Source organism: Malaclemys terrapin, chromosome 17, assembly GCF_027887155.1.
Source record: "Malaclemys terrapin pileata isolate rMalTer1 chromosome 17, rMalTer1.hap1, whole genome shotgun sequence".
Lineage (NCBI taxonomy): Eukaryota > Metazoa > Chordata > Testudines > Emydidae > Malaclemys > Malaclemys terrapin.
The window spans coordinates 19,444,645-19,461,773 of record NC_071521.1 but is presented as its reverse complement, the minus strand read 5'-3'; the positions used below and the strand labels follow the sequence as shown (position 1 = coordinate 19,461,773).

The following is a 17,129-nucleotide window of genomic DNA, read 5'->3' as shown; positions in this document are numbered from 1 at the left end:
TGCTGTTCTTCGCCCCATAGCATGACCCTGAGTCAGCAGAGCCGGCTCGGAGCCTTGCTGTCATGGGGGTTTTGCAGTGAAGATGCACCTTTAACGCCTTGCTTTGGAGCATAAACCCCACCTGCTTTTTCCCCAAACTGACATTTCAGTTGAGTACTCCTGAAAATGCTAGACTGCCGTAGAGCCACTCCCAGCGGAGGCTCCACCCACTCTGCAAATGCAGCCCCCCATCCCCCCCGGTTCTGCCTTGTAACACCTGCTGCTGTCGCAGCCCTGAGCTTTGTCTGGCACCGGGAAAGCTGCCGGTGCAGTGGCTTTCCTTTGCCGTGAGCCAGTATCCACTACGAACATTTCTCCCCCGCCTCTAGTGAGGGCGCATCCTTCCAGTCATCATCGTGACCTGCAGCCTCTTACGGTTCCTGGTGCGCACTCAACAGTGGTGAGAACCGTGGGCTCCATCTCCATTCAGCCAGGAGCCCAGGATCCTCTCTGGTGGGTACGTGTTGCTCTGCCTGGGGATGTAAGTTGAAACCCTTCAGCCACTCCAGTTTGCACTCCCCAAATACACACGCACCCAGCAGCCTGTCTGAGCTGGGCTCAGTCTGCCGTCCACCAAGACCACTGGAGAACTCCCCGTGTGCAAGGGGTCTCTTGGCGTAAAGTTGCCCTACCCTTGGCAGGAGGAGGGGGCTGTGCATGGGCAGGACAGAGTGGGGACAGGGTGGAGCAACTCTGACCTGGGTCACCTGTGAGCAGACCTGAACTGGGGAGATGCTGCTGGCTGCCTGCAGCCTCTCTGTTTGACAAAGTAGAGACTCGAGCATGTTGTTCCACTGGCTTCCTGTTCAGTTTCTGGCACAGCATAATGACCCAGACCCTAGTCTTCATGGCCAGTAGCCAGGCCTTAATCTATCCGCCTCTAGGCAGCTTCTGTCTCCAAAGTCCCACTTGAGGGGATGCTGTGGTTGGCAGAGCCCACGGTGGCATTCTGAGGGCTGGGGGCTTTGGGGCAGGATGGTTTCTCTCCACTGCACTGATCGCTTGCAATAACTAGAACAAGTGGCCCAGCCACAGCAATGGACATAACAGACTTCAAGATTCAGCACAGCCCTTGGAAGTGCAGCTGTCTGAGGGTGGCCTGGTCTGCATCCAGCCGGGGCAGGAGTTGGCTAGTCAGCCTCCATCTTACGGGAGGGCACAAAATGCCAGACTTGTATTTTTTTTATTCCTTTTCCCTCCTCGCGCCACACGCGAGCGCACACACTTTAATAGTTCTCATAAATAGTCTTTGTGTGCAGCCACTGGAAATCCTCCTGGGCACAGGTGCCTCTCCGAGGAAGGCCACGTGTGGTCTCCTGTGTATCCTCTTTGGAAAGCTTCCAGAATAGCAAAGCCAACTGTCTGATGCTGCAACCACACTTCAACCGTGCACGACTAGGGCCGAGAAGCCAAAAGACAGCAGTCGGGGGTTTTGACTGTAGCAATGCACGCTTGATACGGAGTTTGGCATCTCCGCAGTGCTTTGCAAATAACTAATCCTTGCAACCACTCCAGTGTTGTAGGTGAATACATTACCTTGTTTACATGTAGGGAAACTGAGGCACACAGGTGAAACAATTTGCCTGAGCCTTGGTGTGAGTTGATGGCAGAGCTGGGGATTGGAAATCAGGTCTCCTGTCTCCCAGGCCTGTGCTTCAGCCACTCTATGTATGAATTACATTGGTAGAGCTGGGGTGGGAGGTGTGTGTGTGTGTGTGTGTGTGTGTGTGTTTGTTTATTTTAAATAGCTTCAGTCCAGCAAGTTTATAGCATGATCTTTATCATGGATTGGTCTGAACCTATAGCTGTATGCCAGTGCTGGGCAAATAAAGGAAATGAGAAATCTACTCCACACAGACACCTCCTCCAACCCCTTCTAAAAACACTAGGATTTCCTTCTACCCTGGAAATCCTAATGTAATTCCCAGCAAGGGCTTGAGTAGGCCTGCAATTGAAGAGTTGCTACAGAACACCACCTAGTGACTAGACTAGTTATTAGACTTTAGCCTACACCTTGGTGGGGTGGGTGTGTGTGTGTGTATGTATGTATGTATGTGGTTTGTTTTTGGGGGTGGAACGGGGGGAGAGGATTGAAACCTAACAGCATGTCTAATGGATGATTCCTTTTCCTGTTCTAGAGGACAAGGTGCCTAGACATTTGTTCAGTCATGAGGAGTTTGGGAGGAATTAAGATCTTAACGCTTGTCACATTCTGTGTGCCTTTCCATTGAAGGTCAGAGGCTTGTTGATTTCTGTATGTACTGAGTCATGTGTGCAGCTGTTTTTTTTAGTTCCCCCCCCCCCCCCCCTGCACAGCCCCCACCACTCGGCTGCGTGAATAAAAAACAGAATTCCTAGCAAAGCTTGCAACTGGGCAGACCTTGATTCAAACTCTTCCAACTTTGGGGTGTGAATGAAATCTGTCTGGAGTTGTAAGAGGGTGATGCCTTGAGCAGGAGAGCCTGGGGCTACCTGTCCCTGATCACAGAATAAGCCCCACCCGAGCGCAGGAAGGGTTAAGATCAGGAAATTGTAGAGCAGGAGACGGGCTCCTGCAAAAAGACTGAGACCAAGGGAGCTGGGACCAAAAGGAGGCTCTTGCATGGGAGTTGAGCTGAGTAGTTTGGGGGCCTAGAGGCCAGTGCCAGGGGGCTGAGCTCCAGCTGGGAAGATGTCCCTGTCTGTTCTCCCAGGTCAGAAGAAGATCTCTGGTCGTGAAAAGTCTGGAATCTTGTGCGGCGATGGACTTTAGTTTGGGGCCCTGAGGACTGTTCAGAACTCTGTGAAACTGGCTCCAGGCAGGGGTGGTGCTGACCCGGAGAGAAGTCCGTGCGCCGTTCTGGTGTGGCCCTGAAGGGGTGGGGGAAACAGAAGCAGGTGTCAGCAGAGGCACCCCGACTGCAAACAGGCATTCAGGAAGTGGCTAACCCGGTTACAGGATTCCATGTTGCAAAAATGTCTCCCTGCAAATGGGGAAGAGGAAACTCCATTGCTGTCCATGTCTCTCTTCCCATCTGCAGCCTGCTGACAAATGGGTCCTACTATTACATTAACATAGCGACTGGCAGCTGTATTGTAGCCCATTTCTTGCATCAACAAACTAGCGTGCTCAGTTCTGGGTTTTGGCTCTGGCTTGCTGACGTAAGTAACCTGCAGAACGTGCACAGCTTCAGTTCATAGGTAGCAGGTTCCTCTTGCTATGCTACCAATTAAAAACATCACATGTACATGTAAACAACAATTCTGTAAACCCTCTTCGTTCTTGCTGTTTATTGCTGGAGATTAAATAGTGAATATAACTATATTGCTTATCTGCCCTTAACTACAATTTATCAACTGCTGATGAACTAGGTTGGAATGAGAACGGCGCACAGAGCATTGCAGTTGGCTTGTCATTTAAAAGGCAGGATTGGCTAATTGCTTTAGCCATGCCAAGCGAATCTTGGCTCTTTGCTGCTTGTTTCTCCAGATTGCAAAGAAGTGCTCTTGCGGTAGGTTACAATGCCACTAATGTGGTCCAAAGACCTTTAACTAGAGTTGCTGCTTGGCCACTGTAGTTACAGTAATAGTGGGTTTGGAAAAGGGGTGGCACATGCTGAAGCGGAGAACTTGATACCAAATAAAATGAAGTCTCTGGTACAAAATCTAAACCCTTCTCCCAGTGCCTGATCAAATCCAAGTGTCTCTAATACCCATAACTGCTAAGGCAAACCACCAGACTGGCAATTACACCTCTACCCCGATAGAACACAAATTAGGATATAACGCGGTAAAGCAGTGCTTGGGGGGGGGGGGGAGGGCAGGGCCACGCACTCCAGTGGATCAAAGCAAGTTTGATAAACACGGTTTCACCTATAACGTGGTAAGTGGGTGTGTTTTGGCTCCCGAGGGCAGCGTTCTATCGGGGTAGAGGTGTATCTCTCATGCCACAGTCTCTCGAATTCTGTTCCCATCTCAAAGGATGGAAGTGGGACGCAGGAGCCATAGGTGCTGGAACTAGGGGTGCTGAGGGGGCTGCCGCACGCCCTGCTTGAAGTGTTTTCCATTATATACAGGGTGGTTCAATGGCTCTCCGCACCCCAACTGTACAAATGGTTCCAGCGCCCCTGCCGGAGCCCATCCAGTTCTTTAGATGAGGGCCTGGGGTGTAGGTGCCAGGCAAAACGGAGGGAGGGGAGACTGCCTGCCGTGCTGAAAGCACAAAGATCCAGTCTGGGATCTGCAATCTATCTAGGCCTGATTATTGCATTACAGGCCTTGTTCACGGTATGATCCTTGCACTTGGTTGTGGGACAAATCCAGTCGACTGCACTGAAGGCTTTTTCAAGCTGATATGTGAGATCTCAGCCATGGCTTCTAAACACCTGGCTCAAAACCGTAGGGTCTCAGAGTCTGAATCTGGACTCTGCCTTTAATCCTACCGGGGCTCAGGAGGGCCAAAGCTGGAACATCGCTGATGAGAGCCAGAGACTGCAAAGCAACCTGGCTGAAGGAGGAGGAGTTTAGTCTTACCTAGGTAAATGGGCTCCTTGAGGGGGAGCAGCATGTGGGGAAGATTAAGATTATACTGGTCTGACACCACCAAACTTTTCCCCAAGCCCAGGACAGCCAGCAGAACATACTGCACATTCTGGTCTTGTTCACGTGCATCTCCTTCCTGGGTTCCACACTGGTCACCTGTGGCCAGCCAGTAGCTATAGACCTTGGTCCTCTGATCACTGCACGTGCTGCCCCAAGGATCGTGCCCCACATCTCCCCTGTTGCTAGTGTTTAGACAGGCAAATGGATCTTGACCTATTACATGCACTGAGCGTGAGAGTGCTTCAGCTGTGGTGAGAGCACTGCTTTGTGGGGATGAGTCCTGTACATGTGCTCTCAGCTGGCAGTTTGTCTTCCGGGGGGGGAAGAGCCTCATGCTAATGCACTGAGATCCCGTTTCCCGCCATTCGTGCCCAGGATGCTTCCAGGTTGTCTCACTTGCCTTTTGCTGTCTCTTGCAGGGGTTCTGACAGCTGGCGAGCACACCTTTCCCTTCCAGTTCCTGCTGCCAGGTACGGTGGAGATACTGACTGCTTGGGATGCTCTCTGGGGCTCAGGGTTGTGAAAACTTAGTGACTCTAGTGTTTCCAGGAGACTCTCCTCTCCTCTGGCTGATATGGTAAAAATCGCACGCTGGCCAAGTGGGGAAAGGACCTTTGTCAAGCCTTTAAGACCTTGCCTCTGCTAGGAGACCAGGTGATGATTCAGAGCTGGCTGGCTGTGATTTTTAAACGTGACTTTTGTACCTACTGGCAACGTTGGCAGGAGCCCAGAGTCCGCCACGAACAGCTAGTGACTCTTGGTGGTATTAAAGCATGTCCGTGCCAGGTGCAGAGTCACATTTAAGGTTGCGTACGCCAGTATGTTTTCAAACCAGAGCTATTCTCCTGGTCTAGTCCAGGCCTAAGAGCACATTAAGCATTGGAGAGCGCTAGCAGTAAGAGCATAACCTCTATTAAAGTGAGGCCCTCAGGACAGCCTCTCAATGCACAGCTGGAGTTGGTCTTAAATTGACTCCAGCTCTTTAGAAGAGCAACTTTGCTGAGTAAACTGGCCCTTTAAGGAATTATCCCTCTGGAGGTTGTCTCTTCATTAGAGAATCTCCGCGGAACCCATCTCCTCGGGAGCTGTAGTACTGATGGGAACCCTGACTTGTGTCTCCATGGGCCAAATTCAGATCCCTACACCCCTGCTGGGGATAGTGATGATGGAAGCTGTGTTGTAGTCCTGCCTCTTGACTCCACTGCTGGTTCACCTGAAAAGGAACTACGCAATTCTTCTTTGCCTAGTGCCGATGAGGCTCTGGGAACCTCTGGTGCCTCTACGGCCATATTAACTAAACCACATGGTAGTAAAATAAGCTGGAAGCTGCTGAAGTCTGCCTGCATTAGCGACCCCACCTCCTCACCAGAGCTGGTGGGGGCACCGGTGGGAACTCTGTATTGTAAACTTCTCCAGAGCAGAGTGGGAAGAAGATGGTCAGGACCTTGGGGCAGGGACCGTCTGTTCACTGTTTTGTATAGTGCCTAGCACCATGAGGCCAGGTCCATGACTGGAGCTCCTAGGCACTACCATAGTACAAATAAGAGGAGTTAGTGCTGTCCCTACTTCTCCATACACCATAATTGCATGGCACGGGTTGCCCCTTCAGTAAAAAGGAGGCTACAGTGATCCCAGTGGACCAAATTTGGTCTCGGATTCTTCACACACACAGGCTCAAATGCACTTGGGAGACCCTAACCCCCAAATAGTTGCAAGGTTCTGCCTCTCCTCTTGCTTTGAGCCACAGGAAAGTGTTTCAGGCTCAGTGGTTAAGTCCGAGCTCCCCTTTCGATGGCTTGAGGCGTTCTCTTTTGACTGCCTTCTCCCCTGTGAATCCAGCATCAGCCCCCACGTCATTTGAAGGCCCTTTTGGGAAGGTGGTCCATCAGGTCAAAGCTGTGATAGATACGCCCCGATTTGCCAAGGACTACAAGTGCAACAAGGTCTTCTACATTCTCTGCCCGCTCAACCTGAATGACATCCCTGACATTGAGGTAAGAGAGCAGCAACGGGGCGGGCAAGAGGCTTTTGCACCCTGGAGCGTCTCCCATTGGAATAAAGGGGAAGCCAAGCATCTCTCCCCCTATGCAGTGTGGCCCTCAAAGCCAGGGGAGTAACTCGAACTCTGAGGAGAGGGTTGCTCATGGAGCGCACTGCATGGGATGAGATGCAGTAGGGATTAGCACGTTGTCACCCAAAGCACTGCAGGGCATCGTTGGTCTGGGCCGTAAATCAATGGGCCTGTTTCCACTAGCGCCAGTGGTGCAAGTAGTATTCATTTCTTACCGGTACGTTGCACCAGTTAAAGGGGGAGGGGGGGGATGTGACCTCCCTGTGTGACCCCACTTCTCCCCTAGCCTGGGGCCCCCTGGTCTCCTCCGCCCCTCCCCATGATCCATCCCACGTTACGGGGGGGGAGGGGAGCACTCGCAGTGGGTGGACACGGCACAGCTGCTGTGTGGGCTGCTAAGAGAAGAGGAACAATAGCCGGCTCAGTCACACCTGCTTTGAGAATCGCCAGCAGAGGAGCTTCAAACCAGCTCCCTCTGACAGCCGAGAATATTTATTTCAGACACGTTGGCAACCGAGCCCCACGCTGGCTGCTCCTCCAGCGCTGCTGTACCAGCCCAGCCCTGTCCTCCAGCGGGGCTGCTGTACAGACCCCGGACAGGAGACCCGGGTGCACAGCTGTGTGGAAGGCCTGGGGACGGTAGAGCTGTGCTGGAGGAGCTGCTGGCCTGGGGTCACTGCACAGCCCCACTGTCTGCTCCTCCTGTGTCTTTCCTGTACACTGTACTGGCTATAAATAGCTTACGGCAGACCAGACTGGACCACCCTACTTGCCCCACTGACTATCTCGGCCACCTTCATGCGTGGGCTGCAGAGATCTGCATGAGAACCAGCCTTTTTCTAGGTGATCCCACTGGGTGTAGGCCTGGGGGAGCGTGTAACCAGCCTTATCCTAGGGGTTGTTGTAATGGCCCTTTGGGTCTAATGACACCATCGTCTGGCTTTTGCCAGCCTGGAATCTTTCCTGAGGAATAGACCCTTGTTCTGGGGTGGCTGTGTCACTGCTGGTGTGAAAGAGGAATGCTCCAGGCCTGCACAGACTAGCCCTCTCTGGGCACTGGCCCTTGAGATCACTGTACAGCATGTACGGGAAAGGCAGCTGCTTTGTGTTTGTTTACCTGTGGTTTGCACAGCCCTCTGGGGATCAGCGAAGTCTGCCCTACTCTGGAAGACGATCTGTGGGGTACAGTAGCTCATAGCATTGTATTTGTCCACATGTGGGAGATGTGGCATCCACCCAGAGGTGCCTGCAGCCTCATTCAAACTGCATAGGATACCAGGGTTGTTGGAAGACCACGTGTTTAGGATTTTGCGTGGGGGACAAACCCTCATTCCCTTTGACCATTTTTTTCTGAAAACTGCAAACTCCCTCTTGAGCCCCCACATCTGACCACCTGCTGTCCTCCCACAGCAACCCAACACCACGTCCATCACCAAGAAGTTCAACTACAAGCTGGTGAAGAGTGGAAACATCATCTTAACTGCCACCTCGGACCTCAAAGGGTATATCGTGGGGCAGGCAATTCAGCTACGCACAGACATCGAGAACAAGTCTGGCCGGGACACTGGCACGGTGGTGGCCAGTCTACTCCAGGTAAGAGTCATCGGCAGGGACTGGGACCGATGCTGGGCTGGCTTGGATGGAGCCACATCCAGACAGGTGCTGAGAGCAGTGTCTCAAGACCTGCTTTCCTTTCTAGGCGCAATGATATCAATGTGGGGGGGGGTCTGCTAAACTCGAAATCCTTGTGCATCTCCCTTCCCCAGGTGCACAGTAGGTGGTGGTGGGAGGAGGTCAGGTGGAAACCAAACCCTGAGAGGGGAACCAGAATTAACTAACTTGGGCACGGTGGGAGGAGAGAAGCCCCCTTGAATGCAGTCCAGGTGTAACTCAGTGCGCGGACAGAGGGCAGGTTACAGATCCTCACCCCACTCTGTGCCTGCTCCACTGAGTCTCTTGCAGCCCCAGCTAGAGAGCTGTAGTAGTCCATGCTTTCAGCTCTGGAGTCCTTGATATAGTCTCCAGAGTGTCCACCAAGATGGCGACTGTCACATAATTGAAACAGGGCAGAAACTCCGGGTTGCTGTCCGTCATGCCAGACCTCTGCTTACTCTCGCTCGGCAACGCTTAAGGGGTTTCTAGTTCTTGGCAGCCCTGAGCAAAACTGGAAGCCTAGGGAAATGGACCTTGTAGAAATCTTTCTGCTTAATCCCCTCTTCGCTCCTCTCTCTAGAAGGTCGCTTATAAATCCAAGCGCTGGATTTATGACTTGAGGACCATTGCTGAGGTGGAGGGCTCGGGGGTGAAGGCCTGGAAGCACGCGGAATGGAAGGAGCAGATCCTTGTCCCCGCGCTGCCGCAGTCTGTGCTGCACGGCTGCAGCCTCATACATGTCGACTACTATATCCAAGTAGGTACTGCCCTGCCCCTTCCTACCAGCAGAACACCCGAGGGTGCTTCCAATGGGCTGGGCCAGAGCAGGCAGAGTCCTTGGGGAGGGTGGAGCCAGAGGCGTTTGTGCCTGGGGGAAGCTCTCCAAACTATACTGCGCTCCTGGGAGTGAACACCACTGGTCTGGAGGAGACGCCCATGTGGTAGGACTTGCCTGTCAAACTGCTCAGCAGATGTGTCTGCAGCTCCCTGGGTTACAGAGGTCCAGTCCGCTTCCCGATTTGGCGCAAGGGAAATACTACAATCCCCACCCATAGATGCACGGCTTTACGTAGCATTTTTCAGCAGCAAGCCGAACAGAGCTGTCCCAACTACAGCAAGTCTGGGGTTAGCCGGCTAGAGGTAGGAATAAAGGTGATGCTTCTGGCCAAGCTTTCAGCAGAATTCTGCACGTTGGGTCCTGAGTACTTGGAAATTTGGCCCTGAGCTCTCTTAAAAACTTAAGGCACCAAACAAGACCATGTGGGTGCTCCAGCGTGAGACTGGGGACCTCCCAGTAACTCGCTCCCACTCGGGCACGTTTGGGCCTAGAGTTGTAACTGGCTCGTTAATCTCTGCTCAGTGGCTGGAACTACCTGTGTTTGGAGCAACTGGTCCTTTGGCAGAACCTGGATTGACCAACTTGGATGCCCCTTGTTTTCCCTCTCCCCAGGTTTCCCTGAAGTCGCCAGAGGTTTCAGTCACTCTGCCGATTTACATCGGCAACATCGCTGTGAACAGGGTTCCTGTGACCCCGGCTAGGTCGATCCAGCATATTCCGTCCGTTGTGGTTCCGTCCGCCCCACCAGAAGAGGAGGAAGCGGCCAGTGGCTATCACCCAATGGACAATGTTTCAATCCCCACCAAAAGCCATTCCCAGCTTCAGGCGTTCAGCTACGCTCCAGGACTGAGCTTCCAGGACCTAAGGCTGGACTCAGACCAGACTGCCTCCCCAAACCACCCCACGCTTTGCTTGGCGACAGGAGCGACCGTCCCTTACTATGCTGAGGGGACAGTGGTTCCGGTTCCCACCGCCGGCTCTCTCATCTTGCCTCCGGAGTACAGCACGTGGGGTTACCCCTATGGTGAGCGCTCCCTCCCGGAGCTCTAAAAAAGCCACTGTCCAGGTTCTGAGGGGAAATCAATCTAGCGGCTGTTGGGAGTACAGAATTGTCCCTTACCCTGCTGCTTCCAGAGCAGTGGTTGAAGCCCTACCGTGTGGTGTAGTGGTTCTTTCCATGGCTGCTGAGCCAGGCCAGGACATGGGGAGAGCCTTGTAGGAGGAGACAAGGCCACACGGTCTGTTAGTCAGGAAAGCCACAGAGTTTCTGTGTCCACTAGCCCCCATAAAGGATCTTTTTTCTCTCTCTCTCCCCGCCCTCCCCCCTTATAGCCATGACAGTCATGTCACATGTCTGAGTGAGGCTACCTACCCACAGCCACCATTATCTTGGATAGCTGTGGAAGAGGAGAAGATCTTTGTAAAAGATGGTGTTGGTCCAACAGGATGGTGCAAATGTCTGGGCCCATGCTGGTGGGCAACAGAGCTGGAAAAGCGAGTTTAACGGGAGTCTTTTCTTTGATGTGAATGGGCATTTGGTCTGGCTCAAAGAGGGGAAATTCTACATGTCTGAGATGGTCCAACATGTAAGAATTTGGGAATGCGTTTATACACGAGGAGAAAATCCATGGAACCCTGCCTATCCCAGAACTGCCCATTTAGGGTCTGAGAGAGAGCAGGCTTAGACCAAACCAATATCCTAAGGCAGTAAGAACACCCTTCGCACCCAGGGTAAAAACTGAGGCACTAGGCAGCGTCTTGGCTGTGTAACTGACCCAAGCTGTTTCTTTGAGGCCAAACATCCGCAAACAAGGGATGGCTGAATTGCAAGGGGAGTGAGAGGATGCTGATTGACTGGGAGAGGAGGGAGATCTAGGGGTACTAACCTAACTGCTGCATAGGTAAGCAAAACCATGACTACTACTTCGAGGGCTGGTCCCTCTGTGTATTGCACACGTGGGTATGCACGCATGCCATGCACCTGAGACTGGAGATTTCTAGCCAGTAGTGTCTGTCGGTCGGTCCGTGCCTGCGCAGATGCCCTCCTTGTGCTCCGAACTGAGGGGATAAGAGTCAGTGCAGACGGAGACTTCTCCAGTTCTTTCTTACCACCGCATGGCCCGAGTTCGGAATCTTCTGTGGCCGTAGATACCCCTGTGTTTTGTCTTTTGTCTTCAGCACCTGTAAATCTGCTGGATGGAGTCTTGGTGGTGGTCGTTTGTCTTTTAGTAGTAAGTTTAGCTTTGCTGAAGAACTGTATCTCTATCCCCGTTCCTTCTCTGCGAGCATCAAACAATAGTGCTGCCTTTGTGAGGAGGGAGATCTCCATCTGAGAACTCAGATACCGGCCAGGGAGACTCCCTCTACCCTCCCCCACACACCGTACATCGACTTCCACCAATGAGCAACGGCCCTCCAAGCACGCGCTCCAGAGCTGCGACACCCAAATAGTCATCAGCTAGGGCTGCTCACGAGAGCAAGGGGCGCACTCGTGAGTACGAGGACACGTGTCCTCCTAGGTCTGCTCCCAAAAGACGGAATCCTTCCTCGTGCCCAAATCCTAAGACTTTAGCCAGCGTAAACCCTCTGATCGTGAGGCTAAGGCGCAAAGATGAAAGGCTCTGCCAGTACTGACCACGTCTCCAGTTGATAAGCCGAAGGATCGGCACACCAAGACCACCTGAGGTCCCAGTTAGACTTTGCCGATACCAACCCATTCCTGGACTAGGGACATGCCAGATCTGCTAGTTCCAACTATAGGAACACCTCGTACTTCAAGACAAACCAAAACCTACACCTCCCTGTAGGGCAGTCGTCTCCAACCTTTTTACACCCAAGATCACTTTTGAATTTAAGGGCAAGCCAGGATCTACCCCATCCTGCTCACTCCATCCCCCCTCCCTCACTAGCTCTCCCCCACCCTCATTCACTTTCTCTGGGCTGGGGCTGAGGGCTTCACAGGGTGGGAAGGGGCTCTGGGCTGAGCCTGGGGCAGGCGGTTGGGGTGCAGGAGGGAGGAGGTGTGCAAGCTCTGGGAGAGAGTTTGGGTGCAGGGGGGGCCCTCTGGGCAGCGGCAGAGTGTTGGGGTGCAGGAGGGGGTTTGGGGTGCTGGCTCTGGGCTGGGGATTGGGGTGTGGCCTCCCACCGGGCAGCACTTGCCTCGGGTGGCTCCCGGTCGGCAGCCCAGCGAGGCTAAGGCAGGCTCCCAGCCTACCCTGGCGCCGCACCATGCCAATTCCAGAAGGGGCCAACATGCCCCTGCGGCCTCTGGGGGCGGGCGGGGGCATGTGGCTCTGTGTGCTGCCCCTCTCTGTAAGCACCACCCCTGCAGCTCCTATTGGCCACAGCTCCCTGTTCCTGGCCAATGGGAGCTGCAGGGGCAGTGCTTGCAGGCACGGAGGGAGTTCCCTGCCCCCCCCCCTCTCCTTACTCCCCGGGGCTGCGTTGGCTGCTTCTGGGACCAGCGTGGGGCTGGGGCAGCAGGGAGCCTGCCTTAGTGGCAGCCCCATTGCACCACCAGAGATCTTCGAGGATTGACTGGGTGGTGATCACTGCTGTAGTGTATATCTTCACCCTCCCCTTCCTCAACCTCCCCTTCTTTCAGGTCTTGAGACATTTTGACACTGGAGGAGGGAACCTTGAGGAAATGGAGATGCTCCCCTCTCCCATCCATAGGCAGGAGCTTTACCCACCAGTGCAGATGGCTCTGGTTGAACAGGAACCAGCTTTCTCTCTAGGTGGGTTGGAAGCTCCAGATGAACCATCATCCCCACATATGGAGGGGAGTTCAGATAGACTCAAAGATCTGGAGTCCATCCTCCACCCAGATACAACTATCCAAGGGACTGATGTAATGTGATTCTTGGGATCCCCCACAACTGGTCAGCCCTTCGTATTGGACCTGTTCAGGTCTATGGGATCCCTATTTTAGACAAGCTGGAGCCATCCATGAGTCCCATTGACTCTCTTCTACACTACACAGTGGAGCTGGTTGGTAGTACAAGGGAGGAGAAATTCAAGCTGGATCTTGAGGTACCAATGGGTGTTTCTCACCTTCACTAAATGAGGCAATTTGCCCCTTCTTCCCTATCCCTGAATGATGGCCACAGGCAATATCAGGAGCTCCTGCAGAGAGTGGGGAATGAACTCCAGGTTTCACTTGAGGATGTCCAAGATACTCAGCACACTCTCCGACATCTTGCAGCCTTCTGCTTCCAGCCAAGTAGCCCTCCCAGTAAGTGAGGGCATCCTGGAACCAGCCAGGGTAGCATGGCATTCTCCAGCCTCCTGTGCCCCACCCTGAAAAGGGGCAAGGGGTGAGATTTTTGTACTAGCCAAGGAGTGGAGTTTCTTTTCACACATTCAGCAATCAACTCCCTGGTGGTGCAAGCAGCCTCTGGGAGATCTAGGCTGCAGCATCCTAAAGCAGCACCTGTGGACAAGGGCTCCAAATGGCTTGACCTTCTAGGGAGGAAGGTATCTTCTACCAGCCTTCTGTTTCATATTGCTAACTACCAGGCTCTGTTGGCAAAATTACTTCAACAGTTACTGGGTGTTTTTGTCCCTGAAGTCCAAAATCTTCCTCAAGAAGACCGGGCCCAATTTCAAGACTTCATTGAGGATGGCAAATTGGTGGCGAAAACATCCCTTCAAGTTGCCATGGATGCTGCTAACATGGCGTCTAGTGGGATGGAGACAGGAATACTCCATCAGGCATGAGTCTTGGCTACACTCCTCTGGGTTTCCCCAGGAGGTTCAGAATGTCCTAGAGAACTTGCCCATCGAGTGTAATCTATCTAGTGTGAAGTTTGACGAGTCTCTACAAACACTGAAGGACTCTAGGACAATCCTCTGCTCCCCAGGCATTTACACCCCTGCCCCAAAGAGAAAGCACAAGTGCATGAGCCAAATCTGCCGCCTCCACCATTCCACCACCAGTGCCCTTTCGAGCCACCAGGCAAATGTTGGCGGATACAAAGACGTAGGTATTCTGTCCCTATGCCACACCTGCAAATACTCCAGCACATCCACCACCCAGGGATTACTTTTGATGGGATGATCAAGAACCTCCTACCCCTACTGATGCCATCCACTTCTGCCCCCGGAGCATTTGGTGGCCCCCTCCACCTCTTTGCCCACAACTGGGTGGTAATCACAACAGACAAGTGGATATTAGAAATCAGCCACCTTGGCTACTCCGTAGAAAACCTCTCCCCTTCCTGGTTCCTCTTCAGGGACCACTCAGGAGGAGATTCTCCATCCAACAAGTGCCACCTCCGCACAAAGGGAAAGGTTTCTACTCCCCGTATTCCATCATTCCCAAGAAAAACTGAGGATGGAGACCTGTTCTCCACCTTCAGCCATTACGTGTTTATCGGCAAATCAAAATGCTAGCTGGTTAACCTGGCATAAATAATCCCCTTACTGGTGGAGGGAATGTGGTTTGCAGCTCTCAGCATGAAAGACTCTTACATTCATTTGGACATTAACCTAGCTCCATTCATAGTTTTGTGAAACATTAGGCATTGGTCCAGGCCTTGTCTGCAGATGGAGCAGGGCCAGCAGTATTAAACCTCTATACCAACTGCATCCTTGCACCCCCGCACGCACACCTGATTTGAATACAGTTTACCAATCACCCGTGTGTGGAATACACATAGGAACACACACTTTAAGAAGAAATGGAGGCTACTTACCTGTAACTGGAGGTTCTTTGAGATGTGTGGTCCCTATCCGTATTGTACTACCCACCCTCCTTCCCCTCTGCTGTGGATTGTATCTGATTGGCAGAAATAAAGGAACTGGGGAGGTGTTGGTCTGCCCCTTCTCTTATCCCCTGGGTTCGGCGCAGGAGGATGACAACTGCAGGACGCTCTTGCTAGAATTCTCTGATCTCTGGCACACGGTGTGCTTGTGTACGCATGTGTCGAACACAGATAGGAACCACCTGTAAAACTGAGTGTTAATCCCTACCAGACCAGGGAGTTGTGAAGTTTAACCTTTAAAGAGCTCTGAAGGACTATGTAAGTGCCTGTGTTGATGGCCATCCACCTAATTGAAAGTTTTTTTTTTTTTTTTTTTTTTTTTTTTTTTTTTTTTTTTTCTTGCATGAACGGACAAATTCTAGGGGTATGAGTCTCTTTCAGTAGCTACAGACCGTCCTTTACAGCCTCGCAAGTGACCAGTTCATGTACTTCCCGGGCAGACGGCAGGGCTGGGGGCTGCATCTCCGGTGTTCTGTGGGCCACAAAAGTCATTCCTGGCTCCTCTGTCCTCCGGTTCATGCCCTGACAGGAGCAGAATGGCAGATTGTCCACAAAAAAACTCACTCATTTGTGCGTCTCTCTTTATGGGCTCTAATCCTGTAAAGTCTGAGATGACTTTTTGCCATTGGCTTCAGTGGGATTTGCATCTGGCCCTAGCTGGAGGAGCAGAGTGGTGGGAAGGAAACCTTCAAAGTAAGCTGTAGATGCTGACTCCTAAACTTATTTTTTTCCTCTCCCCTATAGAGGCACCTCCTTCCTATGAACAGAGCTGCAGCAGCGCCAACTCCAGCCTCAGCAATGGCAACTAGCCCTGTGCTTGGAACCCTGACGGTGCTGGCCCTGAGGCCCCATGGCTCCCCGTCTGCTGCCAAGTCTGGTACCGCGCAAAGCATCTTGTACTTGGGGCCACCGGCTACTCCTGGGCTGAGATTTTTAAGTCTTTTTTTTTTTTTTTTTAAGAAATAGAGCGGTGAGAAGCAGTGTGGGGCGTGGTGTGTGTATGTATGTGGGGGGGAGGGGAATTGTACAGCCCCCTCACACCCACTCTCCTGACGCAGCGGGGCGGAGATGTTGCCTGCCCTCGGGACACCTTGCACAATGGTCTGTGTTCCCGTACTGTAATCCAACACTTTATTTACTGCTTTATTATTGAAGCACCTGTGATGCCTTATGGAAAATGCTACTGAATTGTTGTCTCTACTGTCCGCAATAGTGGGCTCGTGTGGGTTCTTTTGATACATATTTTTTTTTATGTGGTGGGTTTTTTGAGTGCTGTTTCTAATCGGGACTGGACTCAGCAGCCTTAGTCATCCTTCCACATGGGCCTTTGGTGTAGCTGACTTCCTCAACGCCCTTCCTACCTGCTCTGCACACCCCCCTTTACACCAAATCAATGGGGCAACATCTGCCCCAACAGATCTCTGGAAGGTACAGCCACAGACCGAGGGAGTAAATAGGGCCTACAGGGCAGGCTCTCGGCATTGCCATGCTGCCAAGTGACTGGCCAGCTTCCAACAGTTGCAAGCTAAAACGTTGCCAGCACGTGACGAGACAAGGGCTGCTGGAGCCAGGGCCTTGACCTAGGCACTCGTCAGGAACCCTAGCAGGGTTCGTATTGGAGATAGTCCTGGGCGGTGAGGGGGAAGGGGCCCATGCTATACAACTTGATACCTTTTCGTGGCACTTTTAAAGCCAGTCTTTAGAGGTCTCCTGCAGGAATAGAATTGTCTATAAAAACCTTATAGGATTTTCTGAGCACCACCTGCAGTACCCTATTGGCTTCATGCCTTTTAAATGCTGTAGGGCTTTGGTATAAAGGGGATAAGCTCTGCCATGCCACTCAAATCCGCTGGAGGGCGTAACCTCTTCGCTCCCACTCTCCACTGCTCTCAGCCAGCTGGAAACTGACAATCATGCTTCAAACTTCTGTCTAACACTACCTCTGAACTCTCCCAAGGCGCCTGATGGGGAATACCCCCCCCCCGCCCTTTGAAACGACCCTATACCACGAAATGCTCTCCTCCCAAAGAGCCTTGCTGGGCAGCGGCTGGGAGTGCCAGGAAGGCCCTTGGACTGTGGCCTACTCCTGCTTCTCACCACATCAAAGCTGTCTGCAGCTCCCCCCACAAGCTTGTGCTGTCTTGGGGAGGGGGAAGGTTGATCTGCCACTGGAATAGGGTTC

The 17,129-nt window shown here is 52.6% G+C and overlaps 1 protein-coding gene across 1 annotated transcript in view; it reads left to right on the top strand.

Moving 5' to 3' along the window:
• ARRDC1 (arrestin domain containing 1) overlaps positions 1–15,902 on the top strand; it is a 64,238-nt gene extending 48,336 nt beyond the window's left edge. The window contains exons 3-8 of the mRNA XM_054007936.1: positions 5,040–5,090; positions 6,460–6,614; positions 8,102–8,284; positions 8,925–9,101; positions 9,795–10,206; positions 15,692–15,902. Of these exons, the coding sequence (XP_053863911.1) occupies positions 5,040–5,090; positions 6,460–6,614; positions 8,102–8,284; positions 8,925–9,101; positions 9,795–10,206; positions 15,692–15,756 (1,043 nt within the window). The 3' untranslated portion in view covers positions 15,757–15,902. The remainder of the gene's footprint in view (positions 1–5,039; positions 5,091–6,459; positions 6,615–8,101; positions 8,285–8,924; positions 9,102–9,794; positions 10,207–15,691) is intronic.
• Positions 15,903–17,129: the final 1,227 nt, after the last annotated feature.